The following is an 18,557-nucleotide window of genomic DNA, read 5'->3' on the forward strand; positions in this document are numbered from 1 at the left end:
TTTATTTTTATTTTCACATTTTGTTACACAAAGTTCATATTGTTAAGTTTAGTGTACATGTATTTATGTCTGTTTGCATGGGTTTTTTTATAATTTGAAAATTAGTACACAATTTTGTTCATATAGGGAGTTTTTTTTACTTTTTTGTTGTGATTGGTTGTGTTATTTTTACAAACACAGGTTATAGGAAGAACACACTTTGCTTAAAATCTCTTCTGTCTGAAAAATTGTTGTTTGCAGAACAAATTTTTAACACATTTCATATTACATGTCATCTCTATGTGTTGATAATTATGTTGTAAACAATAGCTTGTAAAACATGAAGTTAACAAGCTGCTGTGTTATTAAAAAAATATTTCAAGGTTTGATAAAGACCTGAACAAATATCTCCCATTTCCACTCTATTACTGATTTAACATAATGATTTTTTCTGAGCATGATATTCATATGTAAACTTGTTTGTCTTTAATTCCCTGATCTTTTAAGTCTACTTATATGATAAAAAACTTAAAGAATAAAATGACTCTTTAGTTGTTGATGAGTGTCTTGTTTTATGTTTCCTATTCTCCAGATAGGAATCTGTCTTAGTTTGTGTAACTTTCTTTGGGTCGGAGTATCACAGTTTCTCTATCATTTTCTTTTGGTTACTGTGGTTTGGTTTCACTCACAGTATGTCTTTTGTTTTCTTTTGGTTGGAATCACTCATAGTTTGTCTATTATTCTCTTTGGTAGGTAATCTCTAAAAGTTTGTCTATTATTCTCTTTGGTAGGTAATCTCTAAAAGTTTGTCTATTATTCTCTTTGGTAGGTAATCTCTAAAAGTTTGTCTATTGTTCTGCTAGCTAGGCAATCTCTAAAAGTTTGTTTATTGTTCTGCTAGGGTTTTAATCACAGACCGGTTCCTTTAAGTACAAGTATTTTTAGTTCTACCAGACTATGCACTTACATGGCATATTGTATATTGCCTCACCATGTTATATATACACAGTTTTTGTGATGGTACTTGTCCTTCTATTCATAAATGTGACCTAATTGTTATGTGTTATCTTTCTATGTACTATGAAACAGCTTGTTGTTTTCTCTTGACTGCATTTTAGCCCAACTACATGTATTTAAAGAATAGGGAGAACTGTTATTTTCACCCAGGGGTCAGCGTTAGAGTCACACTTTAAGTTTTTGCTTGCAAGTTGGTGTCTCACAAACTACTGAAGGAAATGGGTTGAAATGTTTCACTATCAAACACTGGGAATTATAAGCTCTTGTTGTAATCCTGAACATTTAGTGTTCTCTTTTATAAGTGTATTGTTATATGACATGTTTCAGAGTAGCCTGCATATATGATATTTTACATTTTATAATCTGTATGTACTAGAAATCTTTAGTTTTATATTAAAATAAAGTGAACATTGGTTCACTGAAACTGAGGGATTTTTTTGATGTACATGTATGATAGAAACTATGGCATGAGTTTGCTACTTTGATATTCCAAGTGGATAAACATAGCTGCATGTATAAATGTCTGAAATATTTTGTCTTGCATGGATTTTTTAAATTTATTATTATTAAACTTAAGTTTTATCTGACAATTCACATACCGTTTTGAATTACAATTTAACTTTCTGGTTTATTTAGTTGATAATGAAGTAATCATCTGTCAGGCAGTGGAATAAAGTACAATGGAAATAATTTTGCTAAATTTTCTTTTTAGAACTGCAAAGTTTATGTCAGTAGTGTATAAAACTGACAGCTTGCACTGAAACCTGCCATATCCATGTGTAGTCTGAACTGACTGTATATAGATGTCTGCTCATTTTTTTACAATTTTAATCTGTCACCATACTTAATACATGTATATTAAACAAGCCTGTACATCTTTCAATCTGGAGAAAAACAATAGTAATTTTAGGAAAATTTCAAAAAATGTACTGACTGAATAGCAAACAGTGCTGACCATGATCATAAGGCATTGATGTGCTTGCTGATCTTGGTTTGCACTGGTCACATGAGCAGATTAAGTCACTGCCAGCAGGCTAAAAGCTAATATTATATGCCTGTTAACGAGTAATTAATAACCCCAAAATTAGAATATTAGGACTGTCTAAAATACAAATAAAGATGTATGGTAAATAATAAAGTTGTTTTTCTATATTTCAGTTACAATCAGCATCAGCACAATTACAAAGAAGAAGTTTACCTACACCAAGGTGAGCTGATATTTTGTTACGTTTTGTCATATAGATTGAAATATTTGGTTTGTCAAGTGTGATTTCCTTCCCTTTGAATGGTTTGTTTTAAAAAAAAATGTCCTGTGGTAGAGATCATAAGATAAAATGCTGAAATAAAGAAACCAGTCTTAATGTTCAACAATCTAATTGGGTAATTCGGAGCATAGGTGTTAGGCTTTGATAGCACAACTAGTCCTTTGAACAAGAAAGAAAGATTTCTGCTGATATGTCCATGCTTAATGTTTGTTTTTTGTTTCACACATTTTACTGTGTAATAAGTCAAATGCTGGTTATTACATATTTTGTTTCAAGATGCTTTTAGAATAGCATGTTGTTAAAGAATGTATGCATGCTTGCAGCCTGTAGATAAATTTCAAAATATGAAGGAAAGAATAAATACATGTTACCCTAAAACATTCTTTTTGGCATATATCACCAACACTGTTCAGTGAAAATGCACACAGTTTGACACATGAAGGAAACTTTAGTTTCATTCATTTATTTTACGTATTGTTTGAACACAATATAAAGCTTGTCTGCTTGGAGATTTGTGCTCTTTTATCATGCATAATTCCCATTCAAATATATCACAGATTCCATTGTCAAGAGACAATGTAATGTTAGAAATGTTACTTGGTCAGTAAATAAAGGTGTTCCTTTTGCCCCTTACAAGTTTTGAGCTGTCAAAATCATTTCTAGTTATTATTTCTGGAACTTAGCTTTATTTTGTGCTGTTAAAAATTGCAGTATATTGCTTTCTGTGCTTGAATTTATTCATTATTTCTGTTGTCATGTAAAGTATAGATATGGGTATGTTATGTTAAAATTTAATTATCTAGACATAAAAACTGTGTTACTATAAATAGAATTGTATTTTCTTTTTGTAACTATAAATAGAAATATATTTAACTATTGGATTGATCTATAGGATTGTAATAGACACAACTCATGTTCAGGATCGGCCTAAATCTCCAAATCCTATTGCTACAATATCATCATCAGCTTCTGAGTCTGCTGTAGCAAGTTCAGCAGACGGCAAGAACAATAAGTATGTCTCTCACAACGCGTGCTCTGATATTTGCTCGTACTAACTACATGTATATCTCTGTACAGTCTTGTCCAGCAGTGAAACCCATGCATTGTTTAGGATTCTTGATTTCTGAGATCAAAGTAATACTTGAAAATGATATAATATCTTATTATAAAAATTACTGTATTATTTTAATTTTAACAAAATTTAGATACATAAATATTTGTTAGTGTTAAAAGTCATTTGTTTTCTTGTTTGATAGACTTCGCAGTTTTCATTAAATTAAAACTTCACAATGATGATTTATTTACCAAGGACTGGTTAAGTGATATTTCAGAGAATTTTCCATGATGCCAAAGTTAAGAAATTCAACAAAAGTTTAGAATATAAATTACTATTGGTTGAGTGTATGTTGAAAGGGTTTCACTGTCAATGTTATGTGATGACTAGCATGCACTAAATGTAATCCAAGGTGAATAAGATGCAGTATAAAAGTTTAAGGTGGTAGGTTTATTTTAACTTGCATTTATTGAACTGATATTTGACTGAACAAAATTGAGGGTAGCTTTTACAACACTGTCATATAACCCTGCAAATATAACAAAAATACGAGACTTGAAACCAGTCCAAATCTTTAGTGTCTGATTGGTGGTTTCTGAAAGCTTAGATTTGAAATTGACCAATGGTAGAGTTCTTATCCTGGACTGGTATCCAATTGGCCTTTGTATTCATCATACAAAATTCACAATATTCATTATTGTATAAGGTCACAGCAATTCACATCTGCTATTTTGTATGTATGTATGTTTCCTGTTTACACAGTGTGTTTGTATAAACAGTATTGCACAAAACCATATATGAACAAATAAACTCCTTTTATATATTCATACTTCTGATTTGGAGATCAGAAGATTTAATGTTCCAAAATATATATTAACAAAATAAGGACGTTTATTTGTTACATTTAGTGAAATTGAAATGATTTAAGAAATGAACATGCATTAAATATTTGCACCAAGTACATTGTATTTCATTATCTGTACATACATATAATAGGACATATAATTGTCATATATCTGATAATTTTTGTTTAATTTGATTGTATCATTATTGATTCTTATTTAATCAAGTTACCAGGCAATGCATCATTTTACATTAAATCAAGAGTTTTTTTTATATCTCTCCAAATAATGACTTGAGATGTTACACAGAAAACAGCTACAAGACTCAGTTTTCTGCTGCTTGTGCTGGAATACTGGAATTTGAAGAAAAAAAAATATTGAATATATGCTATGTATATATTAAAACAAAACAGAAAGTCAGCAAGTTGTATAATAAATCATATTTTAATGCTACATGTATATTTTGTTAGTTTTTCAAAAACTTGTATAACAGCTTGACTTATCAAATGACAAACATAATAATTATAAGGAAATATTTAAGAGCTATGAGAAAGTGAACTTCATTGTTTTTCAAGAACATACATTTCTTACTGTTTTCATAAACAGACAAGGAATATTGCTTTAAATGAGTGACTATATATCCAGAATTCCCAGGAATATTAAGAGGATATTTTTTCGTTTGCGTGAAATATGGAATATATTTTCACGAAACATGATAAAATGCCACATATTTTCACGAGCCGGTACGGCGAGTGAAAATATGTGGCATTTTATCATGTTGAGTGAAAATATATACCATATTTCACGAAAAACGGAAAAATAACTTTTTTATTTAATTTCATTATCAAAGAAAATGGTAACGAATCCCTTTGCTTGCTACCATCTGCAATTGTACAGCGCGCAGTAATTAATGCGTAAGCACGCGCTGTTTGGCGTTACATTGTGACGTCATGTAAACAACTCTTTAAACGTCTGTACAGCGTTAATTACTGAATTAAAGATATTGGTGTTCGGATTAATTTTCTTAGTTAGACCACTTTCTATCATGCTAGATAGTTTTCAAAACACAATTCAAGAAAAAGTTGTTTTGTATTTATCAGATTTCTCAAACAAAACGGCGAAAGAAGTCCCATAAAATAAATATGAGTTTTGACTCCGCCCACTTTCATATTTATATTTCATATTTATTTTAAAAAAATATGAAATATATTTGACTGATATAGCACCATATTTCATGGGTAAAATTAAATAAAACCGGTATAGTAAGAGTTGATGATTGTTGTAGTTTTTATGCAAATATTTATGAGATAATCAGAAAATATGTTGTATATTTTTATCCCTTGAACAGCTTGTTAGCAAGTCCAAATATGGGAACATATTTACAATGGCGTCGTGCGTCTGCTGTTTCTGTGGAGTAAGTCACATGACTGGTCACATGACTAGTTACAGCTGATTTAGCAGCATTTTAAAATTTTATTCATTTCACTTTCAAATAAATACTGATGAAGACATTATGTTAAATTTAGATAGGGAACATGAATGTATTGTTATTTCCGGGGACATTACATGAAATGACCTCAAACTTTGTGCTAATTAATGGACATGACTTTTTCGTTAAATTTTGTAAATTCATTTTAAGTAATTATTTTAAAACACTTATGAATATCAACTTGTTAATGAACCTTAATGGTTTTCAGCAATACAGTATTTATTATTTGGACTTGAGGCTTGTTTTTATTTTTGTTTGTTTGTTTTAAATGATTGTATCAAAATGGTTTTGGTTTGGAGGCATTTTAAAGTATAGGTTAAAGCAACAGTAATTATGATGTCCTCATCAGGTGTTGTTTGAATTGAAATGACGGTGCTGGCTAGATATTTTACTCCTATTTTATATTTTAATAATATTTTTACAGGGTTTTGTAGATGTCTGTATAAAATATTTTTGTTAGATATTGCTAATAATTATGTTAGTATTGTATAAATTTTTTGTATTGTCCTCATATTATCACCATTAAGACATTAATAAGCACATGTTGAGAAAAAGGGTAGCATTTATATGTTGTCACTAGCTGCAGGTTATGGTGTCATATTCAATCCTGTAGAATAAAATACACTTAACTGGCAAGAATAATCTTAAATGCTTGAAACAGGATTTTCTTAGGTTTCAAAGGATAGCAAATGTAAACAATACATAGAATCTCAATGAATGTTAGTGCTTACATGCAACAGAAAATAGGCTAGAGATGCTTGTTTGTGCCTTGTGCAATTAAACTTTTAAGCTTATACATTTCACTGCTGAACATAGTTCATCAAATCATAAGCTTGGTGCAAAATTGTTGTAACTGTATAAAGATGATGAAGCAATAGTTAAGTGGCAAACTGTTGTTACAATGCAATGTGCCTTTACATCATGCGTGTATTAGCAGCTTGCGCAGCCTTAATGAGTAATGTTAAGCCAGCCTGGCAAGCCATGCAGCCAAAGCAGTCTCAGTCTTAATATTGTCGGCTTAAATTGAGTTCTTTGTTATTAGAATTTGCTTTAAAAAAATGTGCAAATGAAATGGTCAAAGTATATAAGAAGTTAATTTTGACAACTTATTTCGAAGCTGATGCAATAATGCATGTGTTTGTATACCAGCCATAGTTAAACTGTACTTGTTTTATGAAATAGAAAATATAATTATTATGATTCGGAGCATGCTTTCATTCATTATGTACACTCCATTCACTTGATAATTTGTGGACTGCATTTCAATTTTCATTATGCATGCACATAGCTTCTTTTTTTTGCATGTCCTTTTTAAAGAATGATGTTCATTTATTGGAGTGTAAGCCTCTGCTGCTGTTATTATAAACCAAAAATGCATAATATATATTTATCCCTTTTATATATCATTGTGTATATTCTTTTTGCAAAAATTACCAAGGCGTCCACTTTTATTTGGTATAATTGTTTGATTATATCTGGTACACAATGTTATATTGAGATTATAAATGCCAGGATATAGACACATTAACTTGACTTGTTCATTGTATATGATAATCTTTATGATGAACCATAATGGTTTATTATATAATCTATATAGAGCATTCAAATGCCACTCCCTGATTGGTTAAGACAAAAGTTTTTGTGGAAAAAGAACTGGTCAATATCATAGTAAAATTACTGTTTTTGTCCTAAGAAATAGATGTTCAAATAATATTCACTGTTATTTTTCATTAAAAAAAAAAAATGTTCTGAAAATCGAAAAAGTCAAAAAAGTTGAAAATCAAAAGATGCATGGATATGATAAGACTTGAATGCTTGGCGAAAAGCATGAATAATTGTCAAAATTGTTGCTCATATATTGTTTTCTTTTTCATATTTATTCCGAAAGCAATTTAGCATGATTAAAATTATTAAGAACATTGTTAAGAGCCAATTTAGAAAGATATTTATAGAATTATTGCTTGTATTTTAAAAGCTGCATACCTGTAGTTTCCCCAGAGTACAACCTGTAGTTTCCCCAGAGTACAGATTTGCAATAAAAATTATGGTTTCATTTAATTTTTTTTTGGGTTTTAAAAACATTTTTTATTATTTTTGGGTAGTTAGAGATTAGAAGTTTGAAAATTGCTAAAAAAAGGGTTTGGGTATTGAGATCGTTTTTTGGGGTTTTAAAACCAGAAGGAGTAAGCTTACAAGCTTTCTAGGCTTTGCATGAACTATTTTTGTAGTTGCTTACATAATCATGCTAAAGTTTTTTATGCTAAAGACGGAGGCAAAATAATAGCGCCATGGGTTGATTTCCATATAATGCTAAGATTGTATATTGTATCACTTGAGAAAACTGTGATTATTCAGCTAATTTTAGATTTTCTTTCTATAATTGTAGGGGTACTTGTAACTTCTTAGTTACTGAAGAAAAATATACATTAATAGTTTCATAAATGACTTAATTAATGTACAGGTTAATTTTAACTTTAGATTATCAGTTCCCCAGTATAAGCCATACTGTTTTAGAATAGGAAAAAAACATAAAAACATTGCTCATTTCTCCAACTATCCCAGCCCAATCTGTTTGGGCTTACATTTGACAGTTTGTTCTATTCTTTATGAAAATAAAAGAGGTTTTATTCTGCATGGAAATAAAGAGGTTTTACACTTTTAAAATTTTGTTGGTACAGCTTCATTTTCGGTATAAGAAATTAACACATATTTTAACCTTATTATTTTATCTTAAGTAACTTTTATATTTTATTATAGAAACCCCTTTTTGTGGATCTAAACATTTTCTGTGTAATTTTAGTCAAATTCCAGTGTAGATGCACAATGTATGTTATAAAGATTTTAGACTTCAAGTGCTACTGTATATTTTTTGTCAAATTAAAATATTACACAAGAAGGTTTATAACCATGAACATGTAACATTAAAAATGAGATATTTATATGATGCCTTGTTTTATTAGCAAATGTTAAAGTTTGTTTTTATAAGTATACATAACTTTACAGATAGGTAATGTTCAGTTCCAAGACTTACTTTACATTATTTGTTAAAATATGCCTCAATCTTTTTCATGCAATAGCTGTGTTTATTCTGCTATTTTCATATGCAGGAGCTGAGCTATGTGCATATTTGTTTTGGTTCATATTTTAAGGCCCATAAATATTTCTAACAGATTTGAAATGATTTTGATCTTAAATAATCTTGTGCATAGGTTTGCAACAGTGTCCAGACTGACACACCAAGCTTCAGTATATATATTTGCTCTGCTGGAAACTACATTATCTGCCCATGTGACCAGTGCAGACCATAATGAGCAAGCACATCCTTGCCATCAGATCATGGTCTGCACCGGTCACAGTTATGTCGGTAAAAAATTTCCCACAACTGATGATCTTGAAGAGATTGAAAGACAGACAAGCCCATTAAAGATATTGAGCATGGTAATATATTTGTGTGTTATATAATTATGGTATTTTATTATTTCAGTCATCCTATAGCTGAAGATGACAGGGAGCAAGATAATGTCTCAAGGCTGGACCTTGGACAGTCAAAGTAAATATAAATATCATAATTATGTTCTCTTTTGTATCATCCTAAATCATGCTGGCATACTGAAATATCTAAATTTTAAAGAATGAGCAAGTATTGTGGACTGTTTATCCATCTAGGGATATTAGGGTCTACTGTCAGGAATCAATGTCATATATAAACATTAAAGTTACATTAAATAAATATGTAAACATATTTTGCCGTCGGCCTAATAACCAATCATTCTACAGTTTTATTAACCTTTTTAACAGTATTGTTGTAAATCTCATCAAATATTGTTCATAAATTACGATTTAAAACGGAAAACCCCACGGTAACACTAAAGTTCGTATACGAATTTTAACATGCAAATGAAGACTATAATTAGTTCATGTATGTGCTACGTCACAGTGTTATAGTTGCTATACAGAGCACAACAAATACGAGATTTTCATGTGCATACACACTTTAACCGTTTTAGCTTCACGGTGCACTTGGCATGGCGTTCAGGAAAGAGTAATCATCTCATAAAAATATTAAATTTGTATGAAAACAACCGTTGCAATGCGTAAATATACCGTTATATTAGAACTGCTACTTATTACCATGTTGATTTAATATTGATGTACGAATGACCCGAAGGCGGAGTTTCTCATGCAAATTCCGATTTCGCCACAATGAGGTCGCAGATGTTTATGCTTATAAAACTCATTTTGGTTGCCTTGACACCATAATACAATCTGGAGTCGATATGAAACCAAATTTACTAATGAAATGTCGCTATATCTGTTTTTAAGAAATTCATTTAATGTAGCTTTAAGTTAAACCATGCAATATGATTAGAGGAAAGGTAAGAAACAGATAGCCAAAAGACATTAGATATATAACATATTCTGAACTAAGTATGAAAATAGGGCCTACACTATTAATCAGTACTACAATGTAATCATGTCTACAATATTTAAAAATCCAGTCTTGCTGAAATTTATTGTTACATTATCCTTGCAATCCCTGTTAAAGTTTATCTTTGTCTTGGTCATATACCAGCATAAAGCCTTTCTTTTTGCTATTTTCAAAGTTTTTTATATAAAATTCTGAAAATTGCTTCTAAAAATTAAAAAAAAATGACTAGAAACGAATACTTTTTTCCCTCCCCTTATATTAACTGATTTAAAAGGAAAAGGTTTCTGTTGAATGTTTGCACTGATATTAATGTTATTTTTATTTCAGTATCACAGAGACAATGTCTCATTCTATAGAATCTCTGGATGAAGTAGACAGTAAGTTATTACATTGATATTATTTTACTAAATATTAGATTGTCTCCCTTTTATAAACAAGAAACATTTCCAATAAAATGTTAAATTGTTTTCCCAAGAAAACACTTAATTTTCTCCATAAATCATATTTATTAAAATTGCTATTATACTCAGCCTTTTTGATAAATTTCTTCAAAATTTTATTAGTGACATTGTACGAAGAAGGAGTGTCCGTGTTCAAATGTTTAAAGATGTTGACTTTAAACTGTTTGCCTCTTGCTACTGTATGTTCAAGCCCTGCAAGCGTTGTTGTGTTCTACTTGTGAGAAAACTATCCAGCTAGCTTACAGAACATCGGTGGTTCTACTTGTGTGCCCATTTGTGCCTAAAATAATGTACAGAGGTGCATCTGAGATCTTCCTCCACCAGTAAAGCTTGAATATCACCATATGACCTATACTGTGTTGGTACAATGTAAAACCAAATCATCAAATTAATGCTTAGATGTTCCTCATCTAAAGTTGTCTGTATTTTTTTCCACACAAATGATAATTTCTAGGCCAGTGTCATAGACTGGTTATAAGGAAAGACTTCAGGTAGAGTAAAGAATTACAATTATAATAAAGAATTGTTTATTTGTAGGTAGAATAAAGAATTACAATGATATAAAGAATTGTTTATTTGTAGGTGTACAAGAAGTGAGATATGACGATGTTGAATTAGGAAGTCTCGACATTGATGAGCCAGAAACATGGAGTGAAACTGTTGATAAAAAAGTCTTAAAGAAAATGAACCCCAAAGATATCAAACGTCAGGATACTATATGGGGTATTACACATATATTAATATAAACAATAGGACCCTTTAACATGAAATAATATAAAGATACACTGTGCTCAAATTTGGTATTATAAAATACTGATAATTTCTACACAGTCTTTTTGTAGATATGAAATAAACATGTTTTGACTTCACACAAAGTAGATATGTTATGCTTAAATCCTACACACTATAAGTGGACACAGTATGAATATATAGTGTCATTTAAAAAACTTAAAACTTTTATTTTTAAGAACAGAACGCAGATTCCCGAACATAGTTTATACATTCTTTTATTTCAATAAGACAATTTCAGTAAGAATTTTATAGATTTCAATGAATTTCTACATTAAAAACAGTTTACTCAAAGATGAGCATACTGGCATGCGAGCAGTTTCCGTACAAAAATCGTAGTTACTTAATCATTATTTTTAGCTCGACTATTCGATAAGAATAAGTAGAGCTATTGCAGTCACCCGAGCGTCGGCGTCGGCGTAACCACTTATGTTAAAGTTTTTGTAATAGTTCAAATATTTTCAAAGTCCATTGACATATGGCTTTGAAACTTTGCACACTTGTTCACCATCATGACCCCAACCCGTAGACAGGAGGAGGTAACTCTATCAAGCATTTTGACAGAATTATGCCCCTTTTTCGACTTAGAATTTACGTTAAAGTTTTTGTAATAGTTCAAATATTTTCAAAGTCCATTGACATATGGCTTTGAAACTTTGCACACTTGTTCACCATCATGACCCCAACCTGTAGACAGGAGGAGGTAACTCTATCAAGTATTTTGACAGAATTATGCCCCTTTTTCGACTTAGAATTTACGTTAAAGTTTTTGTAATAGTTCAAATATTTTCAAAGTCCATTGACATATGGCTTTGAAACTTTGCACACTTGTTCACCATCATGACCCCAACCTGTAGACAGGAGGGGGTAACTCTATCAAGCATTTTGACAGAATTATGCCCCTTTTTCAACTTAGAATTTCCGTTAAAGTTTTTGTAATAGTTCAAATATTTTCAAAGTCCATAGACATATGGCTTTGAAACTTTGCACACTTGTTCAACATCATGACCCCAACCTGTAGACAGCAGGAGGTAACTCTATCAAGCATTTTGACAGAATAATGCCCCTTTTTCGACTTAGAATTTACGTTAAAGTTTTTGTAATAGTTCAAATATTTTCAAAGTCCATTGACATATGGCTTTGAAACTTTGCACACTTGTTCAACATCATGACCCCAACCTGTAAACAGGAGGAGGTAACTCTATCAAGCATTTTGACAGAATTATGCCCCTTTTTCGACTTAGAATTTACGTTAAAGTTTTTGTAATAGTTCAAATATTTTCAAAGTCCATTGACATATGGCTTTGAAACTTTGCACACTTGTTCACCATCATGACCCCAACCTGTAAACAGGAGGAGGTAACTGTATCAGGCATTTTTTTTACTATCAAGCACTAAGAATAGTCGAGCATGCTGTCCTACCGACAGCTCTTGTTTATTACGCTCACTCACCAAAATTTGAATGTTTCACATCAATATTCGGCTCGTCACACAAATCATGGAAATTCCATCATGTTCTAAACATTGAATAACCCTTACTTATGAGGCCTCATATGGGGTACCCAAATTATCCATTATTTTGTATGAAGAGAAGTAGTTCCCGTACATAAAATTTAACCCATTATAATTATACAATTTTTAGCTCGACTATTCGATAAGAATAAGTAGAGCTATTGCAGTCACCGAGCGTCGGCGTCGGCGTAACCACTTATGTTAAAGTTTTTGTAATAGTTCAAATACTTTCAAAGTCCATAGACATATGGCTTTGAAACTTTGCACACTTGTTCACCATCATGTCCCCAACCTGTAGACAGGAGGAGGTAACTCTATCAAGCATTTTGACAGATTTATGCCCCTTTTTCGACTTAGAATTTACGTTAAAGTTTTTGTAATAGTTCAAATATTTTCAAAGTCCATTGACATATGGCTTTGAAACTTTGCACACTTGTTCACCATCATGACCCCAACCTGTAGACAAGAGGAGGTAACTGTATCAAGCATTTTGACAGAATTATGCCCCTTTTTATATGCCCGAAAGGGCATATTATGTTATACCCCCTGGCGTCCGTCTGTCTGTCTGTCCGTCCGTCCGTCCGTACGTCCGTCCGTTAGCAATTTGGTTTCCGGAGCATAACTTAAGTTCCATTTGGCCCACAATGTTAAAACTTCATAGGATGATTGTCCATATTGGGTAGAAGACCCCTATTGATTTTGGGGTCAAAAGGTCAAAGTCACTATTACCTTAAAACTGAAAACGGTTTCCGGAGCATAACTTAAGTTCCATTCGACCCACAATGTTCAAACTTCATAGGATGATTGTCCATATTGGGAAGAAGACCCCTTTTGATTTTGGGGTCACAAGGTCAAAGGTCAAGGTCACTATGACCTTGATACTGAAAACAGTTTCCGGAGCATAACTTAAGTTCCAATTGGCCCACAATGTTCAAACTTCATAGGATGATTGTCCATATTGGGTAGAAGACCCCTATTGATTTTGGGGTCAAAAGGTCAAAGGTCAAGGTCACTATTACCTTAAAACTGAAAACGGTTTCCGGAGCATAACTTAAGTTCCATTCGACCCAAAGTGTTCAAACTTCATAGGATGATTGTCCATATTGGGAAGAAGACCCCTATTGATTTTGGGGTCACAAGGTCAAAGGTCAAGGTCACTATGACCTTGATACTGAAAACAGTTTCCGGAGCATAACTTAAGTTCCAATTGGCCCACAATGTTCAAACTTCATAGGATGATTGTCCATATTGGGTAGAAGACCCCTATTGATTTTGGGGTCAAAAGGTCAAACGTCAAGGTCACTATTACCTTATAACTGAAAACAGTTTCCAGAGCATAACTTAAGTTCCATTCGACCCACAATGTTCAAACTTCATAGGATGATTGTCCATATTGGGAAGAAGACCCCTATTGATTTTGGGGTCACAAGGTCAAAGGTCACAAGGTCAAGGTCAAGGTCACTATGACCTTGATACTGAAAACAGTTTCCGGAGCATAACTTAAGTTCCAATTGGCCCACAATGTTCAAACTACATAGGATGATTGTCCATATTGGGTAGAAGACCCCTATTGATTTTGGGGTCAAAAGGTCAAAGGTCAAGGTCACTATTACCTTATAACTGAAAACAGTTTCCAGAGCATAACTTAAGTTCCATTCGACCCACAATGTTCAAACTTCATAGGATGATTGTCCATATTGGGAAGAAGACCCCTATTAATTTTGGGGTCACAAGGTCAAAGGTCAAGGTCACTATGATCTTGATACTGAAAACAGTTTCCGGAGCATAACTTAAGTTCCAATTGGCCCACAATGTTCAAACTACATAGGATGATTGTCCATATTGGGTAGAAGACCCCTATTGATTTTGGGGACAAAAGGTCAAAGGTCAAGGTCACTATTACCTTATAACTGAAAACAGTTTCCAGAGCATAACTTAAGTTCCATTCGACCCACAATGTTCAAACTTCATAGGATGATTGTCCATATTGGGTAGAAGACCCCTATTGATTTTGGGGTCACAATGTCAAAGGTGAAGGTCACTATTACATTGATACTGAAAAATATGTTTCCACGCATAACTTAAGTTCCATTTGACCCACAATGTTCAAACTTCATAGGATGATTGTCCATATTGGGTAGAAGACCCGTGTTGATTTTGGGGTCAAAAGGTCAAAGGTGAAGGTCACTATTACCTTGATACTGAAAACAGTTGCCGGAGCATATGTTAAGTTCCATTTGGCCCACAATGTTCAAACTTCATAGGATGATTGTCCATATTGGGTAGAAGACCCCTATTGATTTTGGGGTCAAAAGGTCAATGGTTAAGGTCATCCTTACTAAGAAAAAAAATACTTTCGGGCATATAATGCTCCGCCTAGCGGTGCTCTTGTTCGACTTAGAATTTACGTTAAAGTTTTTGTAATAGTTCAAATATTTTCAAAGTCCATTGACATATGGCTTTGAAACTTTGCACACTTGTTCAACATCATGACCCCAACCTGTAAACAGGAGGAGGTAACTCTATCAAGCATTTTGACAGAATTATGCCCCTTTTTCGACTTAGAATTTACGTAAAAGTTTTTGTAATAGTTCAAATATTTTCAAAGTCCATTGACATATGGCTTTGAAACTTTGCACACTTGTTCACCATCATGACTCCAACCTGTAGACAAGAGGAGGTAACTCTATCAAGCATTTTGACAGAATTATGCCCCTTTTTCGACTTAGAATTTACGTTAAAGTTTTTGTAATAGTTCAAATATTTTCAAAGTCCATTGACATATGGCTTTGAAACTTTGCACACTTGTTCACCATCATGACCCCAACCTGGAAACAGGAGGAGGTAACACTATCAAGCATTTTGACAGAATTATGCCCCTTTTTCGACTTAGAATTTATGTTAAAGTTTTTGTAATAGTTCAAATATTTTCAAAGTCCATTGACATATGGCTTTGAAACTTTGCACACTTGTTCACCATCATGACCCCAACCTGTAAACAGGAGGAGGTAACTCTATCAAGCATTTTTTTTACTATCAAGCACTAAGAATAGTCGAGCGTTGCTGTCCTACCGACAGCTCTTGTATTATATCGGACCTATTTTTCATTTATAATTGTTGAACAGACCATTTTCTAAGAGATAAATAGATGTAATTCAGAAAATAGAAAGTAAACTAAACGCGTGTATCTATTACCCGGTACCGTTACCTCCAACGCATTCACATGCGATGGCATGCTTGTATGCATGATATTTTACGCATCAAAGCCATAAAATTATTTTATATAGTAATATTGGTCAAAATTCTGATAATTAAACAAGTTTTCATCACATTGCCTTCTTATCTGTAAACAGGTGGTATTAGTGGAAAACCCTTTAACATGCCTCACGTGTATGTTTGCGCATGCGCGCAAGGACGGAATTCCCCCAGATAAAACAAGGTCACGTTTGACAACGCACAGGTGAAAGTGATTTAAAATGAGACTTTTTATACGTACTGCCGAACTGACACTTAGATTTTGTCTCGTTTATGTATCTGCTTGATTTGAAATGAATTTTTGAAGAATGCATGTAAAAATCAAGCGTTTAAATGAAAAATACGGGTACTGCTTCTGTACGGGAACTGCTCGCATGCCAGTAGTATATCTTTATATATTAAGGTATAAATGAACATTAAGATAGATATAGTATGTAAATAAGGGTATGTACATAATATGTCAGGCACCAAGTGAAAAGGAATGTAGTACATGTATGTGAATATTTTAGGAATAATTAGTGTAGGAAACATTCTGTAACTACAGGAATATTGATTTAGAGTATATTACAATTAAGATCAATTAAAGATCATATATTTTTGTGTATATTATACTCTGTAATATGTCTATGTGTTTTATCCCTAAATCTGTCATTACGTCATTATACTCTGTAAGGTCTTGCCGGTATCTGATCACCAAAAACAACTGCATGCACTGTTTATCACTTTTCTCTATATAAACATTTCTATGGTAGTTTAGTGGCGTAATACAGATGTGATGCGTTGACTATAGTGAAATTTGTATTTTCTTGTTATCATTTCAGAGTTGATACAGACTGAGAGACATTATTGTAAAAGATTAAAAACATTACAGATTGTAAGTGCAGTTTTTTTGTCATTGTTTTGTTTTTAATTCTCACACGAATTTTCAAGATCAAAAGTTACACACAAAAAAGCAAAAAAAAAAACAACACCCAAACAAATTTAATAATATGACACAGCTTAATCAGACTGCATGTTTAAGGCAATTTGTTGCTACCATTATTGAGAATGATGAAAATTTATTATACAAGCTGTAGTACAAGACGTTGAAATAGTAAATGTACAGTAATTGTCATGCTTGTAAACAAAAATCTTCTAACTCAAATGTTGATGTACATAGCATTCCTGTTTGTTCATGGTCAAGCTTACATGTTTTTGTGCTGATTGGTGTCTGAAATAATTCACCTTTATATAGAAAATCACCATTGGACTGTTAACTGTATAGGCATAATATGTTATATATAATGTGTTACATAAAACCAAACAAAAACACAACAAAATTTGTTGTGGTGGCACAGTAAATAGTTTAATCTATGACATGGTTTATACTTTTCAGTTTTATCGAGATGGAATGTTACGTGAGTTAGGAGTGACAAGAAGATTGGTAGATAACCTTTTCCCACAGTTAGATGATCTCATTTTTGTGCATATGAACTTTTATCATCAATTACAAGATTTACAAAACAGACGACCGGATCGCCTTGTAGAGGAAATTGGGCCTGCATTAAAAGAACAGGTATTGTTCCAAACCTAATTTTATATTTGACTGATGTTTGCTATGTAATGTCTTAGCATCATATTATTGGTCTGAAAATGGGCTGTGTTAAGTTTAAGCCTATATTGATTATTATTTTATTTTATTGGACTGATATTTGCTGTGTAATGTCATATTTTGTTGCAAAACCAACAGACATTTTTTTTTTCACAAATAAATCCCCCCAAAAAAGATGTTTATTTTTGAGTTGTATTTTACAGTTTTCTGGTGATTCAGCGAATCGTATGAAGGCATCTTATGGAGTTTTCTGTAGTGGCCATCTTGAATCTGTTCAACTGTACAAAGACCTAATGGAGAAGAAAAAGTTTCAATTGTTTATTAGGGTATGTCAACTTGTTTGTGTAATCTTTTCATTGTATTGACAGAGATAAAAAATAATAAAATAATGAATTTGATATTTTTGCAAACTTTTAGTCCATTTGTTGCCTTTTTTGTTGAGAACTTAAAACAATTAAGTGATCAACTAATGAATAAAATGTTTAAAGATATTTGTTCATTACTAAAGTTTTCTCTAAAAATGAATTTTATTCTAAAATATATTGCTGTGATATGAGTATGTTGTCACAGCCTGTGTTTCTGTATTACATTTACAAAGAAGGCTGAACTCTCCTCATCTTTGTCTATATATGTTGTGTGCTTTTACACAAATATTCCTTTTAAAAATGTAGTTGTTATTGTTGTTTTCAGAGTAGAAGCCAGCATCCTTTGTGTAAAAAACGAGAGATTCCCGATTTTATTTTGTTAATAACCCAGAGACCTACAAAATATCCAACTCTCATTGAAGCTGTTATTAAAAGTACTAAAGGTGAGACTCTATTTACATTAACTACAGACGAGGTACAGGTTTCCATGGCCACGTAATTAAGGTTTC

The 18,557-nt window shown here is 32.1% G+C and overlaps 1 protein-coding gene across 1 annotated transcript in view; it reads left to right on the forward strand.

Moving 5' to 3' along the window:
* The window catches only part of LOC132756062 (rho guanine nucleotide exchange factor 18-like), a gene marked incomplete at its 5' end in the record, with an annotated part of 64,013 nt that overhangs the window by 27,861 nt on the left and 17,595 nt on the right, over nucleotides 1–18,557 (forward strand). Inside the window, 9 exon segments of the mRNA XM_060747037.1 lie at nucleotides 2,155–2,204; nucleotides 3,154–3,273; nucleotides 9,131–9,196; nucleotides 10,403–10,452; nucleotides 11,119–11,259; nucleotides 16,914–16,966; nucleotides 17,468–17,647; nucleotides 17,887–18,009; nucleotides 18,374–18,491. Coding sequence (XP_060603020.1) covers nucleotides 2,155–2,204; nucleotides 3,154–3,273; nucleotides 9,131–9,196; nucleotides 10,403–10,452; nucleotides 11,119–11,259; nucleotides 16,914–16,966; nucleotides 17,468–17,647; nucleotides 17,887–18,009; nucleotides 18,374–18,491 — 901 coding nt within the window.

The sequence above is a fragment of the Ruditapes philippinarum genome, unplaced genomic scaffold (assembly GCF_026571515.1).
Source record: "Ruditapes philippinarum isolate M1 unplaced genomic scaffold, ASM2657151v2 ctg2653_1_1_1_1, whole genome shotgun sequence".
Classification (NCBI taxonomy): Eukaryota; Metazoa; Mollusca; class Bivalvia; order Venerida; family Veneridae; genus Ruditapes; species Ruditapes philippinarum.